The sequence below is a fragment of the Diadema antillarum genome, unplaced genomic scaffold (genome assembly GCF_040938485.1).
Source record: "Diadema antillarum isolate AM-2024a unplaced genomic scaffold, OU_Dant_1.0 seq00001020_RagTag, whole genome shotgun sequence".
In the NCBI taxonomy this organism is placed as follows: domain Eukaryota; kingdom Metazoa; phylum Echinodermata; class Echinoidea; order Diadematoida; family Diadematidae; genus Diadema; species Diadema antillarum.
In genome coordinates, this window is record NW_027271855.1 from 213,666 (window position 1) to 227,670 (window position 14,005).

At 38.3% G+C, this 14,005-nt stretch overlaps 1 protein-coding gene across 1 annotated transcript in view; it reads right to left on the reverse strand.

The window, feature by feature from the left end:
* The window catches only part of LOC139742777 (speract receptor-like), a 482,274-nt gene that overhangs the window by 157,897 nt on the left and 310,372 nt on the right, over positions 1–14,005 (reverse strand). Inside the window, exons 4-7 of the mRNA XM_071653295.1 lie at positions 3,989–4,125; positions 3,184–3,336; positions 2,253–2,276; positions 1,575–1,744 (exon numbers count right to left, since the gene is read on the reverse strand). Of these exons, the coding sequence (XP_071509396.1) occupies positions 1,575–1,744; positions 2,253–2,276; positions 3,184–3,336; positions 3,989–4,125 (484 nt within the window). The remainder of the gene's footprint in view (positions 1–1,574; positions 1,745–2,252; positions 2,277–3,183; positions 3,337–3,988; positions 4,126–14,005) is intronic.

Genomic DNA, 14,005 nt, shown 5'->3' on the forward strand with positions numbered 1-14,005 from the left:
TGTCGTGGACCCTTTGGGGTTCGAACCTGCACGTGCCCAAACTTACGTCTGTGGCGACAGAGACCGAGTTCTTAGCCATGCAGCTATACGTCTCCACGAAAAAAACAAAGTGTGGAACATAACTTATATGTGAAACATGAATCAAGAATCATTTCGTCCTGATTCCATTCGCATTTCCCTTTTTAATTACAAAATTGTAGCTCTTATTAAGACATTTGAAAATGTAAAATGCAAGATTACTTAAGTTTTTGTCTCAGCTACAACATAAATAAGTTGATGGAGCAAATTCAACTGAGATACAGCTTCAAGAACGTTGTCAGGTCAACGCATGAATGGGGAAAACTCACCTCCCATAGACAAAAAACGTAATCTCGGCAGATTTTGATACTTTGTATTTAATCAAAATTAAGGTGATGACGTCATCAAATTGAAAAACAATTATGCTGACTCGAAAGACAATTGTCCAAAGTGATGAGAGTGATGTTCGTCCTTCGCTGGCGAAGACGACCACAACTTCTAGTAACACTACATTCCGTGAGTGAAATGAGTAATAGAGTAATTCCTCTTAAAATGGTATGCTTTGTACTATTATTTCATGAGTGTTTTCTTGGTAACTCGCAAAAAAGTTAAAGCCCAATTTTCATCTCCATTAATACTGTACCATCCCTTTTAACCCCACGAGGAACACTAAGACCGGCCCTGCCCCAACCACACCTGTTCCTATGCTGCGTTTACACCATGTTCCCGGCGGCCACGGCAGTCATGTTTCAGGCCACCATGGACAAAACGGGATGAAAGTGAGATAACGCGGTTAGACGAGATAGGCAAACGTGACAGGTCGTGATGGCCGTGGATGCCATGTCAGATTTTTAACTGTCAAAGTAAAAAAATCCCATGGCAGTCCCTGTGCTAATGAGGAACCTTATGCCGTAATAAAACTGGTTAACGCAGCAAAATGTGACGACACGTTATAAGCCGTAACCAAACTTGTAAGCGGTCTGTAGCGGGACGCGGCGGAAAATATTGATAGTCTAGCATGACCAGACGCCGTGAGAACAGCGTCTGATAGATGTATGTTGACCGGGTGAGGACTGGAACGAACAAGACTAGAATACGTAGAGGGAAAGCAGGAGAATGTCTCATCTACCCACGGCACTCTACGTTTCAGGCAAACGGGCTGCTGTGGCCGCCGGGAACATGGTGTAAACGCAGCATAACGTTCCAAGCCTCCTGCATGGTCTCAATGCGCAATGAATGTTACTAAATTGGTAATGACCTGTTGCTTATTATTTACGTCAATCTACTTTTATGTGTGTTTTTTTTATTTTGTGGAAAAGTATACTCTATCGAACATCACCAGGAAAACAACACATAATTTCAATAGAAAATATTGCTATTTGTGCTATCAACAATAAGATTAACGATACGACATCATTTTGTATTTGTAATCTGTTGGAAATGAAGTAAAATGAAATGAAATAATGATAACCCTAAAACTACTTATTCCTACGATACCTGTTCTATTACACCATGCTGCAACAGCCACAATATCAAACACAGGATCATGACATTACCTCCACAGTGTACCCTTGATCTTCGAGGCTTTGTCTGTCAAAGTTGAAGGGAGGCAAAGAAAGGTATGCCTTAACCTGCTCTTTAAAGTCTTCGAAGTCTGGACTGACAGCCTTTGTGTAGAACAATGACAGCACGTGATGGAAGTACTTCGCCAGCTTCTTCGACATCTCTGGCATAGCCATGAGGTCTAGATCGGCGGAAGCAACGGGAAAATGGAGCAAAGGAGAAAGTACAGATCAAATTAAAAGGAGTAAGAGTGTTTTAAGTAAAATAATTTCAATTATTGTCCTTGAGGCAATACTGACTTTACGAAAAATGTCTTCCCTCGACACTGTTATGACTGTTTTACACTTCGTGTCACTTTGACTAAAACCTCCCGCTACATTTCACTGCATTCTTGAATGAAATTAAGCATTGCAATTATAATAATGTTAGTACCGTTATTGTCGTTCTAACAATTTCGACATTGTCGCCATTGTAAGTAGGCCCTATTGCATCATTCACAATTTTAGACAATGATGATAGAATTGATAATAAGCTTGGTACACGAAGCTCTGTAGATGGTGGTGATGTCACATGATGATCACCATGTTAAGTTAAAAAAACATAACCAGTCCGATAAAGTCGCTAAAAATCAAACTTAATATCGGTACACCGAAACGATCCAAACTGAGCGCCTTCAGATGGTATATCGAATCTCACTGTATTCCCAAAAAGACACCCCCCCAAAAAAAATAAAAAATAAAAAAATAGTACAACCGACCACAAGGAGAAAGCACGGTTCCAAGAGAGTCGGAAGTAAAATTTAGATGCACTCCTTCGCGAATGATGTTAGGCACTAAAGCACAGCAGGTCAAAAAGTCAAGTTTTGATCTAATTTGTAGCTTTATTATTTGAACATTAAGTATTTGAAACGTCAAGCCTTTGATTTTTTTAATCGAATATGAAATTTCTGAAGTTACAAAGCCAAATTATCTACCTTTGGAGTTTTTCCGTATTAATTTGATATCTATGACTTTATAACTAATTGAAGTAGTGGGGTCTCACTGTAAAAACAGACAATCTCCTAATCTGAATAAAACCTCCATCATAACAATCACAAACAAAAACTGAAGTTATAGCTCTTATAGTAACATTGTAACATTGATTCGCAATAACTAGCGTGCAAATGAATGTAAATTCTGGCTTGAAGGCATCGAAGAAAATGTAAGACAGAAAGACATAATTAGGAGAAATAATCTCACTTGTTACGAAGATATTCGATCTTTGCCCCCACAATTCTAACGTCATGAAGGCTAGCCTTTAAAACTTTTTTGGGGTAAATATTTCTTTGTCGCAAGGAACAAAATTGCGAATAACACATCATGCATTGGACAAAATTAGTCATGAGAATATTTCATAGTACTACGAACATTCCTTGTTAATCCTTATTTCCAAAACAGGGATATATCTTGCTATGGAATGAAAGAAGAATGTCATTGGACGTGATAACTGGACCAAAATCCAATCAGCATTCTGATCTAGAAATCAAGCGTAAATGTATAAGAGAAATGTATCCGGGAAGTCTAAGATTTATTGAAGAAAACGGGAATAAAACAAAAATATCACACAAAAGATTCTCACCGGTGAGGAGGTCAATTTCTTCGTAAACTTGAAAGAAGACAGCAACGACAAAGTAGTCTCCATTCAAAAGTCCCCTGTCGTTTAAGTCCTCAAGAAAGGTGTGCAGCTCGTAATGCGTATGGCCCATAAAGATGTAAACTGAAAAGAATTCGTAAAGTCACATATGTAACATGCAAAGCTCGAAATAGATTACATGTCCTCTTTTGCCAGAAACGGAGAGACGGAAATTTCTTAAACATCAATAGTTTACCATTGTACGTTACATAATCATGTAAGTGCATTTGTATCTTTCAGTTGGTTGTATGGAAATCATTGATATCACCTTCATTCGTTAAATTGACCAATGCTGGTGTTGGGTAGATGTCAAGGATTCTGGAATACGTTTAATCATGTTAACGCTGAACTAAAAAGCACGCCTTATTTAATTATTATTCAAACAGTATGTGATATAATAAATACCAAATGATTTGTTTTGATTTACGTGAGACAATTCGTATGTCACTTTTTTAAAGGGGCAGTTCAACTGTTTCAACTAATTTCTTTTCTATCTCCCATTACGTCGACAATCTGTATGCGGCACTGCCATGTCGTATGCATTAAACCTTGTTTGCATGTTCCACAGAAATGAGAGCGTTAGATATCGAACTATCACATTCGTGTTATTGTAACTGCTTTCATCTTGTACCACTTCGGAGTTAAAGAGGGTAAGGCGACATCTTTTTCTTCCTTTTTTTTTTAGCTGCGACCATTTGCGTGCTTTTACGTTGAATGAAAATACACTGTTTCTCACTTCGTGTAGTTTCGTATGACTCATCGATGAGATTCAGTAGTCTGTCATCCTTGAGTTCCAAAATCGCCAAGTAGGGACCATGATAGAAGAGTGTGTGTTGAACCGAGATGCCATTGAGTGGTAGGAATTTCTTCAGTCTAATACAAAGAACACAAACGATCACTTAATTATGACAGACATATTAAGAATTGAGACATTACTCTTGCATTCCGACAAGCATCTTACTTTAAATGTCACTGAAGGAGTATGCAGTGAGTACTATATTTTGCATACAAATTAGAACAGTAGAATGGTAAAAGTAAAATTAGAACTGCAGAATGGTAAAAGTAAAAGAAAAATTTCGGAAAACAAAGATTACGAATAAGTATAAGGAATCTCCTCTTGTCATCAACGTTTTCAGATGCGATGCAATGTTTATAATGAATAGTCCCTCCGTCCACTTTGAATCATGATTTTTATATGTCAACCTGAGGGTAAAACATATGTATCTCCATAACAAATATGAGTCATTCATGTACTGAATGGTTTGATCTTCATGTGTGAAACGACACATCTTTGCCACATTGCTGAAACAAGGATCCCCATTATGATTTTTATTTGCGATTTTTATCTTAATCTAAATGCTAATGAATTCATTATTCGTAAATACAGTACTCATTTTTTTTTCGCTAGTGTACTGTCGCTTTATTTCTTTCGAATTTCCTATTTCTCCTCTTTAATACCCAAACCATTTCTCTTTGAAACGCTGAAATCATCTTTCACCAAAAGCATATTGCCTAAGCAATGTTATGATACATGACGTACGTTCGCTGCAGGCCGGTATTGGATATGGATGTTGTTTTTGATGTGTCTTCTTGAAGACACCATACAGCTTTTTGCAGCTAGTTTCGCCCCAGCGAGCCGCGCCGCGCCCAGCGCGCGACCCGACTGTTTAGCAAAAGCCACCAGAATCCCCTGCCCATAAACAATTAAATGTATCCATTCAAGGTATGACTTGTGGCCCTTGCCTTTGTCTCTAGGGTATGAAATAAAATGTTCTTGGTAGTATAGCTTGGCGGTATAGCTTGGGCATTTGGAGGAGAGAGGTGTTCTGTGTTAAAGTTCTTCAGCCAGCAAGTGACCGCTTTTCAGTTAATTATTATACAGACTGTTTACAGGCCTCAATTGGTAGGCTTCATATTAGATGCATTATGCCTTTCTTAAACATTGTTCAAAGATGACAGTTGAAATGCATCTTACTGTGATTGTTGTAATCATGTCATATTAGAGATTGTAACTTGTATTAATCTACAGATAGAGCTAAGAAGAGACCAGTTGTTGAAATTGTTAGAAAATAATGAATCATTTCGTGTCAACATAGTTTACTGACATGGCTATGTTATACTACATGTCCCCCCCCCAAAAAAAAAAAATAAATAAATAAATAAATACAGCGGGAACCTCCGCAACTTGAAAATAGTGAATCAATCCAAATACAATTTCAGAGTATGAAATTATAACTTATTACCCACATCTTACAGAAAATCCCATCTGATTTGCTTCAGCGGTCAAAGAGAAATGAGGAGTTTTGAAGAGCATGTCAGGAATCCATTCCCTCCAAGTTCCGTCCATTGTGTTCACACATTATGCAGTTCTAAGAGCATCCAAGTAGTCCAGGCTAGAAGGCACCCAACCTTGTTTTTTTGATATATACAATGTTTTTTGATGGTTTCTTGTCAATTCGAGGGTGCTGATTCCAAATCCGATTGATGCCACTCTCGTAACCTTGAGCATTTTCGGCAAAATGCAAAAATCCAAAATGGCCGCCAGATATGCTAATTCATCCATGATAAACACAATAATGTGCATTATATGACCAATTATTCCACCAAACTTTGTACATTTCTGTTCCTAGAGTTACTCCATCTGCATTTGCAAGCGAATTTTCATTTCATATAGGTTCATTTAGCATTTAAAGCTAATTTTTTTATTCAAAATGGCCGCCATTCCTATGCTTATGTACTATATGAATGGCAAAACATATGCATGGAAATATAGAACAAATTTACTGTATTTCCAGTCCCGTACCTACGCTATCATAAAGTGTTGCATGTGCAATATGTTGGGTGTCACTTACAATATATAGGGGGCCTACATGTATGAGCATTTAATATTCATAAACCTTACGATCTTGAACACAATTTCTTATATATTTCATTTTGTCTCAACAAAAGTCTCAACAATATAAGTTCACTGAACGTCTCGCAAGGAATCAATATACCATCATATTCTACATGCCGGCTGAATATACAAATGTAATACTAACACAATATATTAAGGAGCCTAGATACATGGTATTTATCAAATAATGTTGAAAATTGAGGGGAAGCTAGAAAGCAAAGCTTGTATTATGCGTTCCCCTAAAACCGTATTAACAAAGTACAGAAAAATCCTATACAGTAAGTGCAAAGATACATGGTTGCAGACAAAAACACATCGGACATTAATGACACAACTAAAACCCCTTTATATTGTAGATTTTTTTTTTCCAGCAAGGGGTTGGGGCGGGGGGGGGGGGGGGGAGGGAGCAGTCCTGAGGCGAGTTCGAAATGGATCATAACCTCCATCACTTTGATATGATTTAATTTAGAAATGCCGCCTTGATATTATCGAGCAAACCTGATTTTCTTCTTGAATCAAAACAACAACAAAATCTGTTGAAGGCATAAACGAAACTGTCCTAATGCAATACCATACAAACTGTTCATTAAACATCAACCAAGGAGCAATGTAAGATACCTCTTTCAGTTCTATCACAGTTCCCAGGTGTTGATAATATACACTTTGACATCATGATCTCATTCAGTCTTGGCTTAAAACTAAAACTGTCATTTTTATTATCTTTAAAGAACCCTTTAATTGTATGTTTAGCAGCAGGTGACATCAGCCCTAAATTTGCAGAATTCTCAGGCTAAAGATGCATATTAGTCCTGCAATTGTTTTAATTGCAACCACATCTGGTGATGTTCAGCACTTCCTCAGGGGTCAGAGGGTGATTATTTGCTATAGAAACAGGGTGAAGACATGAAGACTTGCTTGATCACCACCCGTTGAAGTCCTGTGGCTTTGTTGCCAGGCCAGAGACAGTGTTGTAGGTAACTTGGGTGGTATCAGAGATGACATCAGACCAGCATCTGTACCAACCTGTTTTGGGGTCAAAGCTTTCAAGTTACAGTAGGGAAATCTAGGCTTGTGGGATTTCAGGCGCATTGATGGCAGGTTGTTCAAGGGGGCATTTCATGAAGTGTTTTGTCAGATCTTTTCTTTTTGACAAACTATTATAAGCTATTAAATCCTTGCATCTGATTGGCTGAGAGCACATTTGTCAGACAAATTTGTCAGACAAAACGCTTCATGAAATGCCCCCCCATGCTATCGTGTTTGGAAGGTCAGGGTATGCGTTGACGGCACTGGTGACACTTGCCATCCTTTCCTTCCAGTGTGAGGGAGAGTGATCGAATGCCAGTGAAGGAGGGTGGACTTCCTTAGCCTATGCTTGGAAGGCTTACCACAGAGGGCTACCTTAAACATAGCGTTGGCAAGATGGTTACTAAGATGGAAGGCATGGGTCTGATGATAATCTAATAAAGGTTGGGGCAAAGTCTCCAGAAGATGAAGTACTCCACTATTGTCTTGAGATGGGTCAGTACTCGGCTCATGTCATCCAAGGACTTTCTATGAGACGTAAAGGCAAGATCATCTGCAAACTTCCTCCGTGAAGTGAATGTAATGTCACCACATATCTGTTAAAAAGACCTCTAGTGGAGTTAGTTTACAGCCACCATTAAGGAGGCCATCATTCAGAGTCCTAACACAGCTCGTCTGGTTACCGAGAGCAATCCTGAATCTGCAAATGCTGAAGATTAAAGACAAGCAGTGTGAAGTTGTTATAACACTGCTTTCAGAATGAGGCAGCACTGTACAGATCTCAGAGTCTCCCTCGACATCATAGGCCTATACTCAAACACATTCACTCCGAAAAAACGGTGGTAAAATTCATCTACCATATATAATTCATCTGGGTTAATATTAAAACTTTGGGGCATTGTTTTCATTTCAGAGATTTGACAACAGGAAGTGAGGTGGTCCCTTTTTCCACTTTCCCCTGCCTCATGTTCTTTCTCGGATGAGGGGACTGAAAAGTTTGTATAATATCGCTTTTAGATAATGTAGAACAGGACAGTTAATTGGAAATTTCATTTGTGTCATCATCTAGGATTCAGTCTTTTAATTCAGTAAATCAGAATGAATATTTTGATGTTGAACATCTCAAGGGAAGTAAGTACACTGCAAAAAGTCCGGTGTTAAATAGTGAACACCGGGCTGGTGTTAAATTTTCGGTGCTCATTTATGGTGTTAAATTAACACCTCCGGGTGTCATTTCCAAATTTTAAACTGTTTTTTGAAGAGTTTCTTAGTAATTCGCACCTTAGCCGGTGATAGGACATTTACTGTGTCTGCTTCAAAGCACTGGAACAATTTACCACTTACCGTTAGACAGTCTCCATCAGTCAGTGTGTTCAAAAAAGCCTTGAAAACACATCTTTTCAGTAGCAACTAGTTCGTAGCTGTATATATAACATTTATCCAATTATACATACTGTCGTACATGTTTTGAATTGATTGTAAGCGCTTTGGGCCTTGTGGGAAAAGCGCACTATAAATAATAGTAATAGTAATAGTAACTGCACTTCTTGTTGATTTTTAGTTTAAACAAGGCGATCAAGAATTTTACATTAAAATACTAGATTTTTGAAAAAATGTGAAAATAAATTTACACCAAAGTAACACCAGCTGGTGTGGTCCCTTATTGAAGCTGGACGGGTGTTAAACCATTGATATTAACACCAACAAATATCAAATCAACACCATGTGGTGTCATTTTTGAATTAACACCAGTACAGTGTCAAAATAACACCAGGTACAGTGTCAAATTAACACCACGAAGTGTCAGCTGAACACATTTCAACACCATCACAGTGCATTTTTAACACCTGTGGGTGTGGTCCTCTATTGAAGTTTGATCGGTGTTAGATTTAACACCCGTGGTGTTAAATCTAACACCGATGTTTTTACAGTGTATCAAATGTTAATATCTAATAATTCCTGATAAACGATCTTGATGTTGGCGTCAATTCAAGTTTTGGTGGATTTTTCCAAATACCCAGAGAAAAATTCTGATTGAGGTAGCAAATTTGGATATTTGCATCAAAAAATAAATCAGCCTTTGTTAGTAACAACCTTCTGATTTATAATCAGCACACAAATTGGTAAACAGTGTACCTGAGTGACAGGAAAAAAAAAAGAAAATGTGTTTATTTCACACGCTCTGCCGTTCATATTGTGCAGGGGTATATGAGTGGCATCTATTTTGAAGTTTTGTATTAAGAAGAATAATAATAAGCCTAAAAACAATAAACTTTCTGTTTGTTTGCTTGTTTGTTTGCTTGTTTTGGTAGTGGCACTCATCAGATTTGCATTGCACATGCAAAACTTGGTAAAAGCGTAGGTATGTGACTGAAAATTCGTCTTCTATTTCTATGCATATTTTTTGCCATTCATATAGTACATGAGTATAGGAGTGGCGGACATTTTGAATTGGAAATAAGCTTAAAATACTAAATGTACCTCTTCAAATGAAAAATTTCTTGCATGTGCAAGTAGAATTACTCTAGGAACAAAAATTTAAAAAAATTTGATGGAATAATTTGTCATAAAATTGACATAACTGGGATTATCATGGCCAAATTAGCATATCTGGCGGCCATTTTGGATTTTTGCGTTTTGCCGAAAATGCTCAAGGTTACGCGAGTGGCATCAATCGGATTTGGAATCAGCACCCTCGAATTGACAAGAAACCATCAAAAAACATTGTATATATCAAAAAACAAGGTTAGGTGCACTTTCTATGGAGCCTAGCCTGGACTAAAGTACCTAACTTGGAAGACTCAGACCCATGACATGCGTTACAACGATCCGCATTTCTCTTTGACCACTTATTCAAATTGAATGGGGTTTTCAACATAATAACTAAGATGTTATATATATACGTGTGGGTAATCGAATGTGTGTACGAACGTGTTGTCCTTGTCATATTTTCCCGGTACACGTGGTTCAGTGAGCAGTGTCCGGGCACTAGCATTGGTATTCTATATTTTTTTCCCAACCGGTGTATCTCAAAATAATTACATGTATATTATTATAGAATAGCATATAATTTACTCATTATTTATCTAGCGATCCACGTCCGACAAGCTTTGCTTTTTAGTGGATCACTATTTTCCATAATCGAATTTATATTCCGCTCGCCCACGAAGAATTTATACAGTGTTTTTCCTAAATATTGTACATGTTATATGTTGTTCTATAATTTGTCTCGTATATATGTTACATGAATCTTCTTCTTCTTTCAACACATGTATACTTTGTACTATGTTTTTTGATTTTCGATGATTGGAAATAAACTATGATTGAATTGAATTGAATTGAATTGAATATTTAAAGACCCCGAAGTAGCATTTAGATGGTTGATTCACACTGGAAGTTATCAATCCGAAAATCCAATTGTATTTTTTTTTTTGGAGGGACATACTGTATGGGTGTTCCATGATTCTATGTAAGTTCCATGATTTTTTCATTATACAATGCAGCAGGTCTGTTTAGAATGTAGGTCAGTTAATGAGTATGTATTGTAGGATGGTTGACTTGTGTTATATACTGACGACTGACATGTGTTTCCGTGCAGTCATTTCAGAATAGATTAGATCAGGACTTCAATGTACTTATAATATCATCACTACTTGCGTACAAGAAAGAAGCATCACACATTATCACGTAAAGATCATAGACGCAATAAGACATTTCATTAGCTTAACTCAATGTAACTTATATGGATGGTTTTTTTTTTAAGTTTACTTTAGATTAAATATATAATTATTGATGATTATTGGCTGGCCGTTTTGTATATAAAAACATCTAGTTGTAAAGGACAATTGCCTTAATATCATGGATTGTTTGTTACACAGAATTCCAACTAGACGTTGAGTTAAGCTGCAACCATTTAAATTCAAGGAACAGCGTTTTATGAATAAACTTCTTTCGGGATTTTACGCGTAAGGAAACTTCCCACAAGCATTTTTGAAGATTTAGGTGTTCTCGTAGCTCTATCCCTTACTCGCATGGCTCCAAGAGTACAGTTGTTGATCAATGGAGATTACTTTTTTTTCAACCCTTGTTCTATCAATAATGATAATGATCGTGATGTATTTGTGACCGGTGCTGGAGGTTTTAGATGGAGATCGCGCCGAGTCATTTCACAGAAGCAAAATGTGGGAGTGGACTTGTTAAAAAACAAAAAACATCCTTTTTTTCAAATTTTTCATTTATTTTTTCATTTATTTTTTCATTTTTTATTTGTGAATCTGGTAGAAAATTTCGCAGAGCAAATGCTTCAAAAAGCCTTCAGCGGTTCACCTCGCCGTTTCTCGCTTTCGCCCACTGTGGGACTTGGATTTTGCACATGGCACACAGCACGCCGTTGCTAGACTAGCGTGGAGCCGTCGAGTGAATGTGTGATATGTTATGTATGTGCTGAAGTACTTAAGTAATTAAAATACATGTGCATGCTGGTACAAGTAAGGCACGTTGGCACAGAGCGCAGCATGCCGAAAAGAAGTAAAATGTTCTTAGATAAAGAAAAAAATAATAAAATGTGAACCTTACAATGTGCCGAACACGCCCGCGTGTAAAACAGGAAAAGGCTCGGTTACAATGCCTTTTTATTGCTACGAACGCAGTAAGAACAATTTTTAGATCATTTCGTAACATCTTCTTAAGAAGAAGAGCCGGCGTTCATAAACCTTCCTTAAACTGTTCGTAAAGGCTCAGTCACAAATGCCTTTACGAACTGCTACCACTGCCGCAAGAACGATATTTAGACCATTTCGTAAGTTCTTCTTATGAAGGCCGTTCAAGGCTGTACGAAGGCTGCACGTTCACAGAGGGATCTTACGGTGTTCATAAGAAAGCCTTACGAACGGAGATTCATACGGCGATCATAAGACGTTCGTAAGGTGCTCGTAACGAGTACTTGATGCAATCGTTGAGTTGTAGGAGTATATAGCCAAACGTGTGAAGTTCAAATCCGCATTCTGTTCATGGTGTTCGACGAGGAAGCATCTCCTGTCAAAGAAATAATTATGAGACCAACAGGGAAGTCTTTCAATCGGAAGAGAGCAGACAAAATACACGAAAATTCGTATGATCTTCTGACGAATGACTTGAGAATGCCGTAAGCTTCACGTACGACTTTCTTGCGACAACATAAAAAAAATCGTAGGATGGCCCTATGACGTAATGAGAACTTGAGGCATTCTTGCGACAATCGTACGAACCCTATAAAGGCCATTGCACAAAGAGAAAAACACTTCGTTTCTCAAGAGAGTCTGAAGTTGTTCTGAGTTTATGTTCTGAGTTTATATCCAAAACAATTATTATTATTATTATTATTATTAAAAACTCGTACGTTTTTCGTAAGAATGCCTTGCGTTGTTCTTTCGTCAGACTTACGGCCATTAGCGATTTCTTTTTGTCGTAAGATGGTCGTACGCGCAACTCACGACACTTTCAAGTCATCCGTAAGAAGATTTTACGATTTTTTGGTACATTTTGTCAAGTTGGTAAAAAGACGCTTCGGGCGTCCATCTCATCTCTTGAGGTTGTTGCTTCAACTCTCCCCCTCTCGCTCCTTCCTCTCATCTCCCTCCTTTCTTTTCTTCCCCTCCCCCTTTTCCCTTTGATTGACTTCCCTTTTGGTCCCATATTTAACAGAGATACTTTCTGGTCGAACAGAGTGAGGATTTGAACTTCGCGCGTTTGGCTTTATACCCCCTAAAACTCAACAGTTGCACAAATTGTGTACCTACGCCTTACGAGACCCTTACGAACGCCTTACAAACTCGAAGAGTTGTTCGTAAGAACGCCGTACGAATCTACGTTCGTAAGGCATTCTTACGAAAGACGTAAGAGCCCTCTATGAACGACTTAAGTCGTTCTTACAATCATCGTAAGAATTTAAGGCTTCTAGAATTGTCTCTCGACCCTACAAAATCTTGCGTAGTTCTTACGATGTTCGTATGGCGTTTGTTTTTTTGAAGGAACGAAGGAAGAAAATGGCGCGCATTTGAATGATTTCTCGGTTGCCGCGGCAAAATAGTGCCCGCTTTCTTGACATTGATGGTGTAAAGCGGGTAAATAATATGGACTTACCAATTTCGTTCCTTCCAGAAGGCCGTTGTTCATGATGATTATACAGCTATGAGTTAAGGGGGAACCTAACACGAGATATCCGTAGACAAGAGATGCGGGTATAATTTAAAGGCAGTTTCCACGTTGCAGAATGTATGTTTCCATGGCAATGAGACGTCTTCGTGGCATGGTCAGCAAGAAACTGTTTGCACCGTCACTATATACTCCATTGACTAAACACAACCTGTGTTAGGGCGATAACCTTGGCCGGTTTCAGCAACTCGTTGTTCATGGCTATTATACAGCTATGCGTGAACGGCCAAACTAACTCTGGCACGAGATATCTGCAGACAAGAGATGCTTAAAGGACGAGATATCCGTAGACAAGAGATGCAGGTATTATTTAAAGGCAGTTTCCACGTTGCAGAATGTATGTTTCCGCGGCAATGAGACGCCTTCGTGGCATGGTCAGCATGAAACTGATTGCACCGTCACTATCTGCCGAACACAACCTGTAGTGCGCTATACTGTGTAACGTATATGGAGCAAGAGCTTCCTGCGTAATAGCAAAGGCCAAGGAGAAAGTAATCGATATCGCAAATAGTCTCTACTGTTAGATTCCTCGGACCCAAAGTGTGTGTGAAGGGATTATAGGGACGAACAGAGACAGCGTTCGGCGAGGGGTTTTCTGTGCAAATAGCATGGAGGGCAGAGTTTTCTTTTTTGTGTGTG